Genomic DNA, 21,057 nt, shown 5'->3' on the forward strand with positions numbered 1-21,057 from the left:
GATCTTCTGCTTAGATGATCTGACCATTGCAGTGAGGGGGGGTGTTAATGTCCCTTACTATCATTGTATTATTATCTATGCTTCTTTGATTTTGTTATTAGTTGGCTTACATAATTGGCTGCTCCCGTTTAGGGGCAATTGTTTACGAATATTTAGGGGCAAATATTTACAATTGTTAGATCTTCTTGTTGGATAGACCCTTTAATTATGATATAGTGTCCTTCCTCGTCTTTTATTATTGTCTTTGGTTTAAAATCTAATTTGTCTGATATAAGGATTGCCACCCAGCTTTCTTTTGGTGATCACAAATTCTTTTTGTTTTTGTTTGTTCTGGAAGTTTTTATCACTCCTTCTATTTTGAATGACATCTTAACTGGATACAGTATTCTTGGCTGCATATTTTTCTCATTTAGCACCCTTAATATATCATGCCAGTCCCCATGGTCTGTCTTCCCATATATCCCCTCAGATTCACTTCTTTGCATCTCCTACCTTGCAGAAAGTGGTTGCTTTTCTATTCGTAGAGTTGCAGCTATTTTTTTCTTAGATCTCTGGTTGAGTACACAGATGTTCAGAATGATTTAATAGCTCTCTAGCTGAATTCCTGGGACCAGATGAAATTAAGGTCTCCTACTCCTTTGCCATCTTTGCTGCCTCACTGAAAACAAAGACTTTTTATTCTCTGTACTCTGGCCAATTAGTGTTTGAATCAAGGGATTTTCATCTAAAATATTTTATTATTGATTTGAATTGAAGTCATTGACCAGTCACTATCCACTCAATACCATTCTTTCAAATGAATTTATAGTGACACACATAGGAAATATATAGGAAAATTGTGTGTTGCTCAAGATTGAGGGGACAGATAACTGGGTGACTTGTTTTTGCTCTACTGAAGGTTTGGAATTTTAAAATTCTAGGAATGAAAAATTTCCAGCTTATTCAAGAAAAATCTATTTTTCTAAGATAGTTTCTGTTCTATTCAAGAGAAGGCATGCTGGGGCGCCTGGGTGGCTCAGTTGGTTAAGCGACTGCCTTCGGCTCAGGTCATGATCCTGGAGTCCTGGGATCGAGTCCCACATCGGGCTCCCTGCTTAGCAGGGAGTCTGCTTCTCCCTCTGACCCTCCCCCCTCTCATGCTCTCTCTATCTCATTCTCTCTCTCAAATAAATAAATAAAATCTTTAAAAAAAAAGAGAAGGCATGCTGCCACATGAATATAGAAACCTTTAATATTCGTGTTATTCTCTTTTAAATTTCTCTGGGAACAGGTAAATCACCAAAGACTAAAACACATCCTGAAATTGGTTTCTTGTATTTTTTTACGATAAAGAAATAAGTGATACTAGATAAAAACAAATATTTGTCTTATAAGCCGCTTTAGGTTTTGTGGGGAGAGAAAGATATAAAGTGCAAAGAAGGGAACAATAGTATTTTTTGTTTTCATTTTTTCTCCTAAATGGAGAAATGATTAGAATTTTCACTGCAAAAAGAGGACTGATCTTTCTTTTTTTTTAAAGATTTTTATTTATTCATTTGAGAAAGAGAGAATATGCACACGAGGCAGGGGGAGGGGCAGAAGGAGAAGGAGAAGCAGACTCCCCACTGAGCAGGGAGACTTACACAGGGCTGGATCCCAGGACCCTGAGATCATGACCTGAGCCGAAGGCAGACCCTTAACCAACTGAGCCACTGAGGCACCCCAGGACTGATCTTTCTTAATACTCTACCTCAAATTTTTCCTTAAGTTTTAATAGGTTGGCCCAAAAAGGACCAATTATTTCTTATTTCTTATCCCTACAAGATTATAGCAAGATATGTAGTAAAATTACTTAATTCAACATACTTTACCAGTCTAACCAAGCAAGTTATTACACATCCTGGGTGAGTAAGTGAGTAATCCTTTGCAAGACTGTAAATCACCCTGAAATTCCCAGAGTCACATGGCTCAATGATATAAGCAAGATAATCAGTTAGTTTATCAAGCTGGCTTTACTGACAAGACCATATTATTTGTGATGTGGTATTCTGTATCATTGTACCATCTTGGAGAGAGAACTGCCTTATAATTTAGCTTGGAGAGAGTGAGTCTTGTTTTAAGCCCCCTTAAAATATGCCTTGCTTCCTGGTTTTGTGGATCAGATTTTTACCAGTTGCTTCCTGACATAGTTCTTCTATCCACATCATCACTGGAGAACCTCAGTGCTGATAAAGTACCTGAAAATCCTGAATCTGACATCTTCCTCACACCTACCTGCTTCATAGCACTGGCTATCACCACCTTCCATCGCAGGTAAGATGGATCTTAGGTAATGAGGTATTAGCAATTGGTGCCTCATTATCTTAAGCCTCTGATGAAGCCTCACCCTCCTCATAAAAGAAGGATGCTGTTTTTTTTGCCAGGAGTTAGCTTCAATTTCTCAATGTATTGCACATATCCACCTGGGTCAAATGTACACACTTGCCATATTTTCTTATTCATGCTTACTTTATGATGGTCTATTAGAGAACAAGCTTTGCAGACACAGAGGCCTGAGTTCAAGTCACTGTTCTGACACTCATTAGCAGTGTGACCTAGGAAAGCTACTTACCCTATGTTTCCTCATCTATAGAGCAGAGATTCTAAAATTGTCCTTACAGGTTTATTATAAAGATTAGGCGCTATATGTGATGAGCATCCTATAGCATCTTTTATTTTTTTTTTTAAATAAACTTTGTGCCCAATGTGGGGCTTGAACTCATGATCCTGAGATCAAGAGTCACATGCTCTGCTGACTGAGCCAGCCAGAGACCCCAATCCCATAGCATCTAAAATCAATTAATGGTGGGAGGAAAAAAAGTAAGTTGTCTCTGATGGCATGGATAAAAAAAGGAGTAAAATAATGGATTTGGTTACCATCAAAATTCCTAAGCTCTTTCGCTTCGTCATTGATTTAATCCTACATTTGTTTCCCATTCAGAATAGAGGTTTCAGGTCTCAACCACTAACGTTTTCTTTTTTCTTTCTTTCTTTTTTTTTTTTAAGATTGATTTATTTATTTGGGAGAGAGAGTGGGGGGAGGGCTAAAGGGAGAGGGAGAGGAAGAGTATCTCCAGCAGATTCCCTGCTGAGTGCGGAACCCAACATGGGGCTCAATCTCATGACCCTGTGATCATGACCTAAGCTGAAATCAAGAATTGGATGCTTAATTGACTGAGCCATCCAGGGGCCCCCCAACCACGAACATTTTCATCCTCCCACAGCATCAGTTTTATCTTGCTTTTTCTCTTTAGAAGAGTTGCCAGGAACTTCCCATTCTGAGTCCTCAAAAAGGCATCCTGAGTTCTTTAGCATTAAGGTCCCTCACTCTTCAAATTTTATCTGCTACCACTTCAAACCAGCTCTTAGATCTAGTCAGGTCAGAGTCCTCACCATTCTCCAAAGATATAGACTTAATCCCCAACCCACTGTTTCTGTCCTCTAGGGGCTCAGAGTGTAGATGAGGAGAAAGACTGACTATGACAGAGGCTAATAAGGAGTTGAGTATCTTTATGAAGAAGTCAATAGTAAAATAGATGAAGAGGTGATTAATTCATCCTGGAGTTGGGGCGTGGTGGGTGGAAGGGCTGGGAAAGGCTTCAGAGAGGAAGCAACACTTGAGTCAGTTGTTTAAGAATGAGCACGAGGGAGCCGCATGACAAAGCCTGAAAGTGAATAGTCTTCATCCAAGGCATTACAGCAGATAGCAACAGGGATGATTGAGAGTGCAGAGACACACCTAATGGAGCTGGCAAGGGCCACCCTGGGAACTTCTTGGCTGTTCTACCAAGAAGCCTAAAAAGAGCAGCCTTCTTTTTCCTGACTTCCTGGTGCAGTAATTCTTTGTGCACTTATTTTGGCAATAATTCTTCGTTTTCAGTAAAACTCTACAAGTGATTTATGGGCCCCTAGAAAACCAGGGAAAACCCTGAAGTTCTTTTCTTTCCTTCTCAGTTCTTCCCACACAGTGCAGTACACAAGATTGGAGGCAGCAGGACACGGAGATGAAAAGTATAGATGTAGGGGTTGAGATCCCCCGCTGCTGTTCTCACCATCTCCACTTCTAACTAGGTGAACTTAGGCAAGTTATAGCCTCTCTGAATGTCACTTTCTTCCTCTGAAAATGGGGATAATGCCCCTTTCTACATGATAGCCCTCCCGTGATAATTCAGTAAGTGCTTAACAAATGTTTGCTACTCAGTTATTCAATTAGCATTAACTGACCACCTACTATAAGGCAAGATCTATGTTAAATTCCGATTACACAATGATGAGTTAAACAAATATAGGCTTTATAGTCTAGTATTTATTATTATTAATGTAGATCTTTAATACTACTAAAACAAATTAAGGTGTTTCAGCTGTGTTAATATCCTACTCATGGTTGGGCCCATTCCCTCTTGCTCTGGTCCTGGAGTGTGCTACATGATGATTGACTGCCAAGAGCTGCCACTCCAGTGCGTATGGTGCCCGTCAATTACACAGTTGTGCAGCCTTGGCCAAGCCACCATTCTAACTAGGTTCAGTAGATGAAGTGACTCTGGAGGTGATCCTAGATAAGACCAACCTTAGGAGGATAACCACGCATGTTCAAAACTAATTCTGTGCGTAGCTCAGTCAAATTTGGGCTGTTTGAACTATTCTCCAAAATTTGCCATTACTGGAATTCAGGAAAGCAGAAAGCTGGAATCCTAGGATTAGCTAATTTTTGTGCAAGCTATTCTGTGATAAAGCTATATATTTTTTGGTTTTACTGTTGGTGAAGTGAGCACACAAAAGCAAATGCTACCTAAGTTCTGGTAGACTCCTTGCTTGATAAAGGGATGCATCTGCTGATCACCAAAGTGTAGAATCACCAACATCAAAGAAAGGGAGTAGAAGCAGATATTATGGTCCGAGACTTGGAAGTCATCCTAAGGACAGCCTGTGTCTGCTGGCCTCTGGCAGAAGCACTGGAACACTAAATAGTGTGGCAGATCACCATGGTCTGGCCAAATAGAGTAATTTAACTTCTCAGTACAACTATAGGAATAAAATCTGCCAACAGTTTACTGATAAATGTATTCATTCATGGATTGTGTATTGTTCTAATTTGCCCCTGTTTATTTGATTTTTTTTCTTCAGTTTAGCTTTTTGCTTTTTAAAAAACATTTTTCAGCAACTATGTGTCCTGGATATAGCTTATTTCTGGTTGCTAAATTGTTCTTTCTTCCCTCAAGGGGAACTCCTAAAATATCTGCCAAAGCACCTCAATCTATAGTCAGGAGTAGGGCACAAAGCTATACCTTTCTGTACAAAACAAAATAAAAAAGAATTCACTATCTTTAAACTCCTTCCACATTCTCTTCCATTTCCTTTTGGTTGGTCTAATAATTTCTTTAAGTTCTATTCTGATCAGAGATTATGATTCCTGATTTACATAAGCTATAGCTTCCAAGATTAATGTTAGCTAAGGCCTTTTCTGAAATGAAATCATAAAAGATGCTTTCAAAAGTAAATTTTAAAAGAAATTTAAAAACCTTAAAGGAGATAGTAGAAGCAGATATGGCCAACATAGATGCCGGAATATAGATATTTAGAGTGGGGCAAAGTTTGGAGGTCTCATTGTCTATATACCCCACCTTAAACTACTTTGAATTATGTTTTGTGAAAGAATACCCTAGTCCCCAAGTAAGTGTGTGTGACATTTGGAGTTATGACATTGTGTGCCTTCCAGTATAAAGGAATATATTACATATATTAAACACTTAATACATAGTTTTGAAATTACTTTGAAGAGATAAATCTCCTGGGAAGTCATGGGTTGTAATAAAATACATAATCATCGTCAGAAAATTAGAGGTAGTAGATGAAGGTGTCCAGGCCAGAGAAGAGCTTGAAAGAGAGACTCTATAACCAAAGTTAAACCAACAACAGAACAACTCCATGATTACACTGGAAAGATGACAAATAGCTACTAGGAGAAACCATTTGATACTTTTCGAGCTGACCTCTCACCTGCATCAGTCACGTGGTGAGTCAGTACTTTTTAAGCTGAAGTAACCTGACTGAATAAAGTGACTCTGTGCACCTGTAATGTCCCTCAACATGTAGAGGGACATTACCAAATCCCACCTTGACTTCACAAGTGAATAATATTTATTTGTGAATCAAACCATTAGTGAGCTGTAGACTGTGACAGATGGCAGAGAAAGAAGGCAGGGAGCAGGAGCTCAAGTTATCTGCAAATCTTGAGAAAGCCAGAAGAATCTTGGACACTGAATCCCGGAAGTAGTGAAGGAGAGTATTACCTCCAGAGGCACCCAGTGTCTGAAGAGCACCTTGTCTTTAACCTTGTTCAGAAAAAAAATTCAAGAGCCAAGTTCTAGATATTCAGGACTGACTGCCTAATAGGGATTAGGCTTGGAAAGACTCATCACAGTAGGGACAGAGCCAAAGTTGAGGTAATTGGCATGTGCCAACATGGCTCCAGTCAGCCCCAGGCTGGCTGCCATCAACATTTCAGAGTCGGCATGGGGACCAGGAAGCTGAACCAGCGTTTGAACTCAAACGTTGAAAGGATAACTCACACACTGCTTTTACTGATTTCACAAATAGAACCTGGATCAGTCATAGAAAGGTGTAAGGAACAAAGGAGAGTTTCACTAGCCTTGGCTCAATATTCAATTAAATTCAGCAGCAGTTATTAACCATTAATCATTCTGAAGTATTTTGATATAAAATAGTTTATGCTCTTTAAGAGTTGACAAGCTAGTGGAAAAAATAAGAAATGCAGCGTCCTTGAGAGAAATATAAACAAAGAACTATGCTGGATTCAAAGGCAAGCGAGAGGATATCCTAAGGGTATTTCTTAAAAGGCATCATGGAAGATGTCAACCTGAGTATGATATCGAGAGGTAGAAGCTTAGAGAGGGAGGAGTTTATCCCAGGTAGAAGAGATGGCATAAGCAAGTCAAGGACCAGAAAACAGAGCTATGTTTGCACATTGTAATATATATGAGTTTGGCAAGCAGTCAAACATTTGTAGTAGACTATTGAAAAATTGGCTGGAGCCAGATTGTGGAGGCACTGGGATATCAGAGGGAATAGGTTGTCATTAAGGTGTTTAAGCAAGGTTACTCCTGGAAACTTTTATGCCAGAGTTCTCCTTCACATGTATCCTGAAATCACAATTAAAATTACTTAATTAGAAAATACCTTGAATAATGTAAGCATAGAGCCTTTTTCTTTTCTCCTAATTTATGATAGATTTCTTTTACTGATTTGGATATTCAAGTGCATTAGAACTCTGCTATATCATAAATTCAATGATGTCCTGCGTCAGCCTGTGTCTTCCTTAATTATAAGAGCCTAAAACAACGTGGCTTTCCTATAATGGATACATGAACCCCCATCTCCCAAATGAGGGAATCCATTGTATGTCATTTATGCCACCTACCGCCTACCTTTTATTTTCTGCAATTTGTTTAACCTAGTAAATTGTAACAGAAGGTGAAACTTAGCCAACATAGCTACTTCCCTCCAAATCAAAGCATTCAACTCAACTTTAGGCTAAAAATGAGACTTTCTCCATGGATTGAGGTTCAGAGTGTTTTAGCTGAGCTCCGGCCTTATTGAGCTAAAACATCTTAATGACAATTTAAATATTATGAGTCACTGGGCCCAGAGTCTGTAAAATGCTATGTGTCCTGCCTCTGCTACAACAGACACTATGTAGAAAAGAAGGCGAGAGAATGTAGGACAAGTCCTACTGGCCTGGCAAGAGTCCCACCTAATTCCTCATGACGTGTCCAATGCAGGTGACACCTTCAGGAAGGTGTGGATAGGCAGTTAATTTCATGGAGAGTAGGAGGTGTGGGTTCAGCTTTTTTTTTTTTTTTTTACAGTAGGGCATTATCTGAATGATAAGAGCTGGTTGAGAAGTGCTCCCTGCTCAAGGATTAAGCCAAAGGAAAAATCCAGCAGCAGCAGAACTGTGGGTTTCTTACCCAGCCCTCAGGAAAGTTATGCCGTGAAAAGGCTTTGACCCATTGACACAGCAAGTTGGACAGGGTAGCAATTCTTCTGTGGGGTGGAGGAAAAGAGGGGAATTCTCTTGTTCGTGGTGTTTGAAGGATGGCTTCCCAGTTTCATCAGCTTCGGGTCCTGATCTGGAAAAATTGGCTAGGTGTCAAAAGGCAGCCGGTGAGTAGAAGAAGGGAAGGGGGGTTGCCCAGGGGCAATACTCCAGGCAATCCTAAAATGTGATGTTAATGAGAGGTAACAAGAGAAGAGTTTTAAGCCATTTTCTAAAGCAGGAATAAGATATGTAGAAAACATCTTGAATCTGTATTGTAGCTAATGGGGCAAGTCTAAACATACTCCCAAACCTGCCTTTTGATTTCAGTAAATTAAAAGGGTAAACCAGGACATGCCCTGGGCAAAAAAAAGGATGAATTTTGTTGCTGGTTGAGTTGGAACTAGTGTTGAATTCTAGGTTTCAGGCCAAAATGCTTTCAGAACTTTTAATAAATTTAGTTAAAAATGAGATGAAGAAAAATATCAGATGAAAGGAATAATAAATGGGGAGAAATGCATTTGAAAACCAAAAGTGATGGAAAGCTTGTTTGAAAACTAAGATATAGAAAGGAAATAGTTTGAAGGTTGTTGGTATAGAAAAGCTTCTACGAAATTTCAGTACCTAAAAATTATTTACTAGAAATGCCAAACAAGAGTCAATATATGTACCAGGCTTCAAGAGTATTATTGAATCACTTAGCTTTACGGCTACCGTCTGTCTACTCTATTACAACATCTTTTTTGTGCTCTTACATTCATGTTTGCTTTTTAAATTACAAAGCTAGCTATTAGATCCTCATCAGATAGGGCGTAGGGAGATTGAGAAAGGAATTGGCTTCTGTGGGTTGTCACATATACAGAAGAATGTTTGAAAACTAGAGAAATTCAAAAAGACACTCCATATATTTCATTTTAGAGTGGTAATTCCCAGCCTCAATGAATAATATAAATATCATGCAGATAATGTGGTCCTAGAAACCAACATTTCATCCGTGTACCTTATCTCACTCCAAATTTGCTGGCAGTGCCTGACACCTTACTTAAGTGTTCTGGTGTATATATTGAGAAAGAGAAGGAATGTTCACTCACCTTTGTGAATGTAGGATTTAAAATCATAAGATGTTATGGGATTGCACGGGTGTGGTGTTTGGACATAAAATTTTAAATCATTAATATTTTTAATTAAATCATTAGTGTTCCTTTTCAGTTGGAAACAACACAAAAGAAAACCTGCTGTAATTATTCCATGGTAGGTTCTATGTGGAATTCAGCAGGAAAAGAGTGTGGATAGATGGATGTGGTCAGAAGATGAGAGTTAGGTCCTTGGTTCTGCTTCTCGAAACTGTATGACCTGAGTAGCATAGCAATTTCTCTGAGCACTGGTTTTCCTCTTTGCAAAATAGGCCCAGGCTCTACCATATCTGTCTCACAGAGTGGTAAGAACCAAATGTGCCACTGTATTTCAAAGTGCATTACAAATGGTGAGACACTTGGCAAATAGATTATAGAGGGATTTGGAGTGATGTGTGTCATATTTTATTCAAAGTAATGTGAAAGGAAATCCAGGAGAAGGGATTGTGGGAGAGAGGAAGAAATTTATATACAGTGTAGTTCTTAAGTGATGAAAACTCACTAGTTAAAAATAAAAGCAGAAAGGAACTGAAAACATATCTGTTGTTGCTGATAAACTGAATGCTGAGGTATATTTTCCTTATAACTCCATTTTACCTAAAAATTTAAAAAAAAACCCTCAGGTGAATATATTTTTTTCACTGAGAAATTTTATCTTTAGAAACTTTAATAAGTTCTTTTCTTATCTGTAAAGTAGCTAGTATATCAATTTTCCACTTTAGAGTTTTTCTCCATTTTAGTCAATTTCTGCCAGATATGGCATATTTAAAGGAGATGGAATTCAGGCATGCTAAAACACTTTCACCATGATACCTTGTATTATTCTTATGTAGTCAAAAATCCCTAAAAAGCCCCTGGTAATTATACTTTTGCCTAAGGAAAGAGAATGCATGATCTATTAGTTCATTTGGGGACATCAGAGGATTCAGATCTTAAGGCTACCTCTAGACCCAGGACAGGTTAAGTCAACACTTGCAGGAAATGAAATCAGAAATAGTCCTGAATTTGGGGAAATACAGAAGGCCCACTTGAATCCATTATGACCAACTAGAGGGACACAAGAGACCTTTAGAAAATGGTGGTGCCCATTTTAGAAAATAGTGGTGCCCAAAGGAAAAGGAAAGACAGTTCTAGGTGGAGGGCAAAGAAAGGTACATCTCTTCTCATAGGTTGGCTTGGGCCAACCCTATTTTCTGCTCTTGGAAAGAGGACTCGAGGACATAAGTGGAAAGGATATACGTGTGGTAGTGTTAACAGGGAAGGATGAGACAGTCAAGAGGTTGGAAAGTTAGGACTAAAGACATAAAAGGTGAAAAGAAAAAAAATTGTGAAAGAAAATGTAAATAAATTAAAAGAATGTAAAAAGAAGAGGTATATAAATTTGAGGAGAGGACATTGTATGTAGCAACCGGACTTTGTCATCTACCAAGCAATTATTTAAAATGCAAGTATTTTTATTTCTCTCATAATCTTTCTGAATATGATACCTTAAAAATGTGGTTTTATACCCAGGAAAATAGAAATGAAGTTGTGTGACACTGGAAATGTATAGTCTTTAGTGAATGTTAAAGAAAATCACTACATCCTCCTCCACTGTGTTTTTAAGAGATTCTATCACAAAGCAAGATGGTGGGAAGGATAGTCTGTAAAGGAAGAAGTTAGGAATCTACTAATGGAGAAACAAATGACATACAAGAAAAAAAAAACAAGAAAAACAAATAGTAAAAATATTAGAGGGGGGATTACTGAGGAAATATAAAAATATATACTAGAATAAAAAGTGAGAAAAAGAATTTCAAACACTTATATAGTCTAAGAAATAGAAAGATAATGGGATAAGCTAAATATTGAATTTGGCTACAAAAAAAAAAGGCAGGATCTTCGATTTTGGAGGTGACCTCCCTCAAAATTGTTCTGAGGGTAAATGTTTCTCTTTAATTTTTTAATAAAATCAAACATCAGAATTCTGAAATATTTGGGATTATCTAACTGCCTTAATTTTACAGGGCCCCAGAGAGTTCAAAGGACTTATCCAAGGTGACACAATGAGTTTAAGGACTCAAAGTCAGATTTCCCCCAAAAAAGATTTATTCTTTTCACTATCTGCTGCTGCTTCCCTATTGCCACTGAGTTGATGAGTTTCCTTTTCCAACATTCTTGGATCCTTACTCAGAGTTCAGCTCACCAGTGAAGAGATCATGTTTGCTAAGGAGGCCTTAGATATTGCTGTTTTTTTAGTATTAGTGGTTACAACAGTTCTCAATTATATGGCAAAAAAAAAAAAAAAAAAAAAAAGAATGCTAAAGGAGTGTGAAAAAAATACATTAAGCACCAACAGAAATGTTAGGTAATACAGAAAATCAATTAGACGCAGTTGCTACCCTGCTGGGCTTGTAATTTAATTCTAGAAATAATACAGACGTGAAGATACATTCCGCTGGAGATGGTTAGCAACAGGGAGGCTCACCTAATGCGATGCTAGTTAATGATAGGAAACTGAGTCCTGGCACAGCAGAGACTGCAGGATGAAAGACTAGATAGTGCAAGATCAGAGTTTATCTTTCATTAAGAAGTTGAATTCTAAATAGGCATATCAAGGATTGACTTCAAATCTCCATAGAAGAAGAATCTAATTCCAGACTTATGACTAAAGAAGGATAATTACCTTGAGCTGTTTATTTTATTTTATTTATTTTTTTAAAGATTTTATTTATTTGAGAGAGAGAATGAGAGAGAGCACATGAGAGGGGGGAGGGGCAGAGGGAGATGCAGACTCCCTGCCGAGCAGGGAGCCCGATGCGGGACTCGATCCTGGGACTCCAGGATCATGACCTGAGCCGAAGGCAGTCGCTTAACCAACTGAGCCACCCAGGCGCCCGAGCTGTTTATTTTAATCTAACTGTTTGGCTAAGGGGTCGCACTTTAGCTCAGTTTTTCCATCACAGACATTCCCACAACTTGACTGATTTCTAACACTTTATTTTTTTTAAAGATTTTATTTATTTATGTATTTGAAAGAGAGCAAGCATGCCCGTGAATGGGGAGAGAGGCAGAGGGAGAGAGAGAGAGAAGCAGACTTGACGCTGAGTGTGGAGCCGTTTTCGGGGGTTGGGGGGTCAAGCTCATTACCCCGAGATCATGACCTGAGCTGAAATCAGAAGTCTGCACTTAACCAGCTGAGCCACCCAGGTGCCCCTGATTTCTAACCCTTTGGCTAAAGTTTGATACTTCCTCCCCAATCCCCATCTTGCTCATATAACATCCCCTCACAGTGTCTAGAGAAAGAGGAAGTGCTAGCTTCAAAATTTCGGAGAAGTTGGTCTATGCATTAAAATAATGTTTTGACTAAATCAATTTAGGATTAAACTGTAATCACAAGTTTAATTCTAAATTGGATTAAAATAAACTAGGTCCTGAACAATTCAGGCAAATACCTGATCAAATGCCCCAGGCCTGTTTACCTCTTCCAGATCTATACCATTTATTCCCTTAATCCCTTTTAATTGTTAAAAAAAAATTTAGATCTACCTGTTGATACTGATGCCTGCTGTATAGCAGACATGCACATTTTGTTAGTTTAGTAAAATAATAAAAAGCAAATGAGGGGCGCTTAGGTGGCTCAGTCGCTTAAGCATCCAACTTGTGATTTTGACTCAGGTCATGATCTCACAGTTGTGAAATCAAGCCCCGTGTTGGACTCAGCGCTGAGCTTGGAGCCTGCTTTAAGATTGTCTCTCCCTGCCCCTCTACCCACCCACCCCCAATGGCACACTCTCTTTCTCAAACAAAAAGCAAATGAGATGAAGATGTTTTAGAAATGAGAGCAATAGAAAAATTAAAGTCCAATAAAAGGTTTTGTTTTAATATGCGTCATAGAAAATATACCAATCTCAAGGGGCTCCTGGGTGGCTCAGTTGGATAAGTGTCCGCCTTCTGCTCAGGTCATGATCCCTGGGTCCTGGGATCGAGCCCCGCAATGGCAGGGAACCTGTTCTCCCTCTCCTCCCCACTCTTGATCTCTGTCACTATCTCTGTCACTATCTCTGTCACTATCTCTCTCTCTCAAATAAATTAATCTTTAAAAAAAAAATTTACCAATCTCCAAAATACGTTATTAATCTGTAAGTATAGATTTCAGAAAAATGTCCTCAATCCCAGTTTTTTGATGAGTCATTTCTATGGATGGCAGTGTTCAGTAGCAGAAAGCCCAATTAACAGAGAGCTCTGCCACTGCTGTTTGCTTGTTTTGGGGGTGGAACTAAGGTTTATTCCAGATGTAAAATACCAACCTCTTACTTCAGAATGTGAACGTTGGAATCTTCTTTCAAGTAACAGTCATTCTTGATCTATGGGACAATGAAAAAGGAACAGGAAAGGAAAAAGAAACAATGTACTTTATATGTGGAAAGTTGGGCAATTGAAGCTTGTAATAAAAAGTTACGATTCTAGGGGTGCCTTGGTGGTGCAGTCAGTTGAGCATCTGGCTCTTGGTTTCATCTCAGGTCATGACGGTCTCAGGGTATCGGAATGAGCCCCACCTTGGGCTCTGCACTCAGCAGAGTCTGCCCGGGGTTCTCTCTCTCTCTCTGCCCCTCCCACTTGCGCTCTTTCTTTCTAATCAATCAATCAATCATTTTTTAGTTATGATTCTAGGTTACAGGAAAACCTTTAAATGATTTTCAGTGCTCTTATACACTGAACTAATAAAAGTATAGTGATCAAAGAGAGCTAGTACTATATCCTGTAGTGATTTGAACACACAGCTTAATGATTAACTGTTCAGGTGCTAAAGCCAGGCTCCCTGGGTTCAAATACCAGCTTTGCCGTTTAGTGGCTTATGGAATGAGGCTTATTTAATCTCTTTAAGATTCTGATTTCCCATCTTCGGGAGGAAATGAGGTGATTATATTAAATAAGATAATGCATGTTAAGTATTTAACATAGCATCTTACACAGTCTTTTTATTTTTTTATTTTTTTAGTTTGATACCATTGGCAAATATTTTTTCCCTTTTTTAAATTTAATTTTATTATGTTATGTTAATCACCATACATTACATCATTAGTTTTTGATGCAGTGTTCCATGATTCATTGTTTGCGTATAACACCCAGTGCTCCATGCAGTACGTGCCCTCCTTAATACCCATCACCAGGCTAACCCATCCCCCCACCCTCCTCCCCTCTAGAACCCTCAGTTTGTTTCTCAGAGTCCATAGTCTCTCATGGTTCATCTCCCCCTCCGATTTCCCCCCCTTTATTTTTCCCTTCCTACTATCTTCTTTTTTTTTTTTTTTTTTAACATATAATGTATTATTTGTTTCAGAGGTGCAGGTCTGTGATTCAACAGTCTTACACAATTCACAGTGCTCACCATAGCACATACCCTCCCCAATATCTATCACCCAGCCACTCCATCTCTCCCACTCCCCACCACTCCAGCAACCTTCAGTTTGTTTCCTGAGATTAAGAATTCCTTATCTCAGTGAGATCATATGATACATGTCTTTCTCTGATTGACTTATTTCGCTTAACAAAATACCCTCTAGTTCCATCCACGTCGTTGCAAATGGCAAGATTTTGTTGTTGTTGTTTTTTTGATGGCTGCATAATATTCCATTGTATATATACACATTCTAAGCTGTCAATAAATACTAGCTATTATCATTTGGACTACTATATTGAACTGATACTAATTATAAGACCACTTGACAAGAATTCATCCTGGGGAAGATATTTTGAAATCATATTATTGGAGAATTGTTGAAGGAACTGGCATTGGTACCCCAGAGGAAAGGGGACTCTGTCTCTCTTCAAATACTTGCAGAATTCTCATGTGGAAAAAGGGGCCAAACTAAGATGAATGAGTGTTAGTTTCAGGAAGGAAGATATCACCTTGTTATGAGGGAAAAAAAAATCAGACAATGTGAGTTGTCCAACAACGAAGTCTCTTGAAATAGTGAACTTCTAGTCACTGGAAGCATTCAAGTAGAAGCTGAATAACCATATGGCAAAGATGTTTTCCCTAACTTTTGATATACCAGTAATTCTAGACATTTCTTTTCTGGAAATTTCCACCCTCTTTCCCATCTGTGGGTCTTCACCCATATGTTTCCTCTGCTTCAAAGACTCCCACTTCTTTCTCACATCCCATCCAACACGCATATCCTTTCTTCTGCCTGACCCTTTTTCATCTTTTAGGTTTTAGACTTAGTTCCCCTTCCTTTATCTTCCTTTTGCACTCTACGTCCTGTGTATTAGCATCATCTATTACATTTGGTTATAATTTTTTAAATGTTTTCCTTCCTTAAAAGACTGAATTTTTTAATTGCTCCATCCTCAGTATCTGGTACACAGTAGGTGCTCAATAATTTTTTATTGTATTATGAATGTAAGACTCTCTAAGACCATGATTCCATGAAAGGGAATGGAAAATCTTCATCTGAAACATTTTATTTTTATTGATTTTCGGAATTAGGCAAAAGAATCTCCATTGCATCTTGGAGATTGTACTAATACTCAGTATCATTCATTTCAGACACAACCAACTTCAAACCACCCTAGTGCAAGGGACACAAACTCAAATGTCTGTACAGGAAAGAGAAGTAATATGACTGGTTGATGTGGGCCAAGCATAAGACAGTAAGGAATGGTGACATTTATGATGAAGACTAGAGCGTGGATGCCCTGTTTAAAAGCATTCAAATAGTAGTAGTTTCCTCAAAGTTTTAAATATATGGTAACACTTATCAATTTAAAGTTCACCTGTATCTTATTTTCTAATTTACTTTCAGTGAAAATGATTTTTAAGAGTAATAAAAATGATGGACACAAATAGAATCAGATGGGCCAGCAGTAATTAGAATAAAAGGTTCTGACAAAGTAATGGTATATGAATTCCCTAAAGCTGAAATTATGTGCTTTGCTCAAATTTTTCAGAAAATTAGATTTGAGAGGTTTTCAAAGATTTGAAACAATAGTTCTTAACAAATGCAGAGGCAAATGCTACTAGGTAATTCAAATTAGTTAATAGGTATTACAGATTGGCTCTAAATGAAAATTTTCGAGTTAATTTATATTTGGTTCATTCAAGGAATTTCTTATGATTTAAACTTGAGATTTTGAGTGGATGGCTTCTCTGACTTCAAGGTCATGAAATGTATATAGCCATCACCATTAATTTCCCAAACATTGTCCCCTGTGTGCAATGGGATAGGGTTCCCGAATATGAAACATATTTGTTTTTTATCTCTTTTCTTGGCTCTTCATCTTTTCTCTTTTGCTGTCTTTTAAAATTTGGCTCTGGACTTTTAAAAATTATTTTAAAAATAATTTCTAAATTTTAAATTTTGAAACAATTTCAAATTTAAAGAAAAGTTGCAAGAACAGTACAAATAACTTTCTTTCTAGAGCCAATTGAGACTGATGCCCCATTACCTTGGACACTTTGGTGTCCCTAATTTACAAACAAGAACATTCACCTACACAACCCAATATCACCATCAGATCTTTAGACACAATTCAGGCTCCATCAGATGTCCCAGCCATGTCTTTTATAACAAAAGATGCCAGTTCAGAATCACGTTCTGCATCCAGTTTTCATGTCTCTGGTCTCCTTCAGTCTGTAACAGTTGGTTAGTCTTTCCTTGACTTTCATGACCCTCACACATTTTGAACATTTAAGACTAGTTGTTTTGTAGACTGTTTGTTGTCTTCTTATTTTTAGACTCTGGCTATTTATCTTTGGCAGGAATACTACAGAAATGATGCTGTGTTCTTACACCTTCAGGAGGTACATGATGTCCCTTTGTCCCATTTTGGGGGGAAACTATTTTGAGACTATGTACATATCCCATTCCTCATTAAAATTCCAATTTATCTGTTTGTTTATGTATTTATACCTACATAGATTCCCAGATTCCTAGTTTATTCAGTTAGATGTAATTTTTTATTGTCATAATATTTTCTTACTTTTTAAACTTGGCCAGTGGGTCAAATTTGATGCTCGAGTTTGTGATAGGCTGGTATCTGTGTCCTATTGACATCCCCCACATTTTCATTTTTTTTAAAGATTGTATTTTTTTTTTTATTTGAGAGAGAGAGCATGAGCAGTAGTGACGGGCAGAGGGAGAGGGAGAAATAGACGCAGGACTCAATCCCAGGACCCCTAGATCATGACCTGAGCCAAAGGCAGACGCTTAACCGACTGAGCCACCCAGGCACCTCTCCCCATCATTTTCTGACATTCTCTAAGCAGTGTATCTATCACCCTTTCTTTCTTTCTTTCCTTCTTTCTTTCCTTCTTTCTTTCTTTCTTTCTTTCTTTCTTTCTTTCTTTCTTTCTTTCTTTCTTTCTTTCTTTCTTTCTATCTATCTATCTATCTATCTATCTATCTATCTATCTATCTATCTATCATCTATCTCTGTGTCTACATCTATTCTGTAGCTTTGGCCAGGCTTGGAAACAGTGACACTCTAATAGCAACGAGCACACCTAGCTCTCAGATGTCTACTTAAAGAAGCTAGGGTTTCTTGGAAACGTGGCTATTTTCAGGGTTGGGACAGAGAAAATACACAATGAGGTAGAAACAACTTTTCTGAAACCAGAAAAAAAGGAAAGAAATAAGTTATACCCACAAATTTATAGCTATGTTTCTTATCTCTTTATGCATTTTGGAAACCAGGTGTTCATACCCATATCTTTAATTCTAACCCAACACTATAGCACTCTTGTTTTCCTGTTTTTCATGTTAATAATTCCGCTGATGGATAGTGAGAAACCTGGCTCCTCTTATGGATAATGTATTTACTTTTTTGGTCTACCTCCCCGTGTTGAAACCAATCACCTGCTTCTTACCCTGAATAGAAACCTTCCTTACCCCATCTGGGTTTTGACCTCCCATTGTTTGACTTCTGAACTGTTTTCTCTTCACCTTGTTAGGGACCTACCTTCTTCCCTGTGTTACTGTGGTGCCTTCAGTCCTAGTGTAGACTAGCCTTTCTCTGGGCCTCAGCAAAAGGATTTTCAGGCACTGAATTGTTCTGGAAGGGAAAGGGAAGAGAAAGAGAATAGAATGGGACATCTCAATGGAAAATAAACCCTGGAGAAATAAGAAACAAATGCCATAGCCCACTAAGGAATTTTAAACTACTCAGTGTGCATATGACTTTAGATGTCAAGAATGCGGGGTAAGGGGTGGAACACAAATGAGGTATAGAGGCAAATGTGAGATAATTAATATTAGCAAAAATATGAAACTTTTGAAAACTGCTTTTCCCTTAATTTTCAAGTAGCCCCAATATCCATATGTGTAAAATCAATATATCAGCCCTTTCTCCGAACAAACAAAAATGAGTCATGGCTCATTGGTTTAGTATTTGGATACTTGACACTGCATTTGCTTCTAGGTTGTTTATGATAATATTTAGAATGGTGTTGGGAGCAATCCTGCTGCTATGAAAATTTAAATTTTGTTTATTTCTTGCTTTTGTGATTAACTTGTCAACCTTAACATTCCCAAGATCACCGTGCGGAGGGCTTTGTGTTTATTATCCTTCTAAAATGCAGCATGCAGAAATGTTCTCCAAACCTCTATGACCTAAAAATCCCAGGGGAAATCTTTTGATAATAGATTGCATATAGGCTTGCTGTAGATTTTACCTATAATAGAGTCCAAATTTCTTAAACTATTCTGATATAGATTGCATTTTTGTCTGGATTTAAATCATGTCTAAAATTAATTTCAAGATTTATCAAAACATCCTCATGGGACCATCAAATTAGATCAATTGAAAGACAATTTAAAGATATCCCACAACATATGCTCTTTATTTGAATGTGAATGTACATTTGCGTTGGTACAATTGGTCTCAGTTGCTCACTGAATTCTCATGAGGTTGCTATAGAAAATGAATAGATGCTCCTGAAAGTAACTATGGGGCACTAAACCTACTCAGATGATTTTTTTTTTAAGAATTACTAAGACTTCAAATATAAAGCCAAGAAATCCACAAACATTAAATTTTTAAACCCCAATTCTTTGTAGTCTACATTTCAAATAAGTCACATAAAATAAAAATGATACCTGTATCTAGGTCTTGGAAGAACAGACTCTAATTTTTGAATGTATCAGAGACTAAGCTAGAATAACACATCTTATATTTCTATAACACTCATATTTTTCTGATATATTTTCTGTAAGGCATTATTTTTTCCTCAGAGTAGGATGATAATTAAAAAAAAAAAAAATCTAGCCCAAGTATTTTGATATTCATATCCTCATCCCCTGTTCTGCTTCCCAACTGGGTATGTGACTTTGGGTAAGTTAATGGATAAGGCTGTGCTAACCTTCTGCACCACAGAGAATAAAAAAGAAAGTTGGATCAGATCAAGGCTTCTTAGCCTCTTCTGTGCCATGGATGTCTTTGGCAGCCTGGTAAAGCCTATGGTCCTTCTAAGGATAGTGCTTTGAAATCAATATAAATAGAATTGCAAATAAAACCAATTATATTGAAATTCAGTCATTAAGGTATTACAAAGCAAATTTATGATATGGTAGTATATATTTCTTTATTATAGCACTAAATAAATAAATACGGTAAACCTGTAATTACTATAATTTTTAATGTCACCATGAGTAGAAACAGACTTTTGAGGTATCTGCAACAACACTAATGTGATTTGAAAATATCTGTGATTTTTATTTGTGACAAAGTCACAAGTACTTCTAAGAACATTGTGGGTTGTTGCCTACATTCATCATTAATGGAAATGCTAAATTTCAATCAAAAGGTAGAGAAAATAAAAATGTAATTTTTCCCTTTTTTTTTAAGATTTATTTATTTATTTATTTGACAGAGAGAGAGAGAGAGAGAGCACAAGCGGGGGGGGGGGGGGGCGGCAGGCAGAGGGAGAGGGAGAAGCAGGCCTCCTGCCGAGCAGGGAGCCTGATGCGGGGCTCGATCCCAGGACCCTGAGATCATGACCCGAGCTGAAGGCAGACGCCCAACCGACTGAGCCACCCAGGCGCCCTGTAATTTTTTTTCCTATCCAAATTTACAAATGTCCTGAATTGTATCTATTAGTTCAAAGGAACTTGCCAACAAAAATATTCTAGGACTTTATAAACAATCCTTCTAGTTAGGTCAAGTGGCATACATTTAGAACTGCTCTACTTCAAGTGTGGTTCATGGACAGCAGCAACAGCATCACCCACCTGCAGCTAGTTAGAAATGCAGAATCTCTGCCAGACCTCAGATCTACTGAATCTGAATCTGCATGTTTCTAAGATCCATAGGTGATTTGATGTGCATATCAATGCTTGAGAAACACTGCTACAGATGAAGCTTTTCAGCCTGTCTGGGAGCTTTTCAGCTATGATCAAGTATCCTAGGATTTCTTAGATCTACAGTCAACTTCTTCCATTTGCTAAAAACTTGCCCTTAAACTTAAAGCAGTCCAAGAAGTTGGTTACAGGCCTTTCAGCAAGGACAACAGTGCTGTAGACACACAATGGAGATTTTCATAGTTACTTAAGGATCAACAATTGAACAGGTCTAGATTGTTTTGAAGATTCGAAGAGACCCAGGCAGTAGTTTGAGATTTGTCAGAAGCAGATTGTCTCTGAAGTGGTGGGGAGTGGGGGAGAAGTGGTAACAAGTCTGCATAACCAGACAGAAACATAGTTCCAAGTTGAAATTTATTAAGTATAGGTGAAGCTAGAGAGGGAGGTTTTTGTCTCATGGAATCAAAGAATGAACCTGGTTGACAAAGGAGAATGATCAAAGTGATAGGACTTTATTAATCAAGGATACAGAAAAAACTCTCAGGAGTGAGAGGGGTCCTGACAAGGT

The 21,057-nt window shown here is 37.9% G+C and overlaps 1 protein-coding gene across 1 annotated transcript in view; it reads left to right on the forward strand.

Annotated features, from left to right (window-relative positions):
- The first annotated feature begins 8,133 nt into the window (after positions 1–8,133).
- Positions 8,134–21,057, forward strand: part of ABCA12 (ATP binding cassette subfamily A member 12) — a 168,528-nt gene continuing 155,604 nt past the window's right edge. The window contains exon 1 of the mRNA XM_035008338.1: positions 8,134–8,202. Within this exon, the coding sequence (XP_034864229.1) occupies positions 8,134–8,202 (69 nt within the window). The remainder of the gene's footprint in view (positions 8,203–21,057) is intronic.

This window comes from Mirounga leonina, unplaced genomic scaffold (assembly GCF_011800145.1).
Source record: "Mirounga leonina isolate KUSES-001 unplaced genomic scaffold, KU_Mleo_1.0 Mir_151, whole genome shotgun sequence".
NCBI lineage: Eukaryota > Metazoa > Chordata > Mammalia > Carnivora > Phocidae > Mirounga > Mirounga leonina.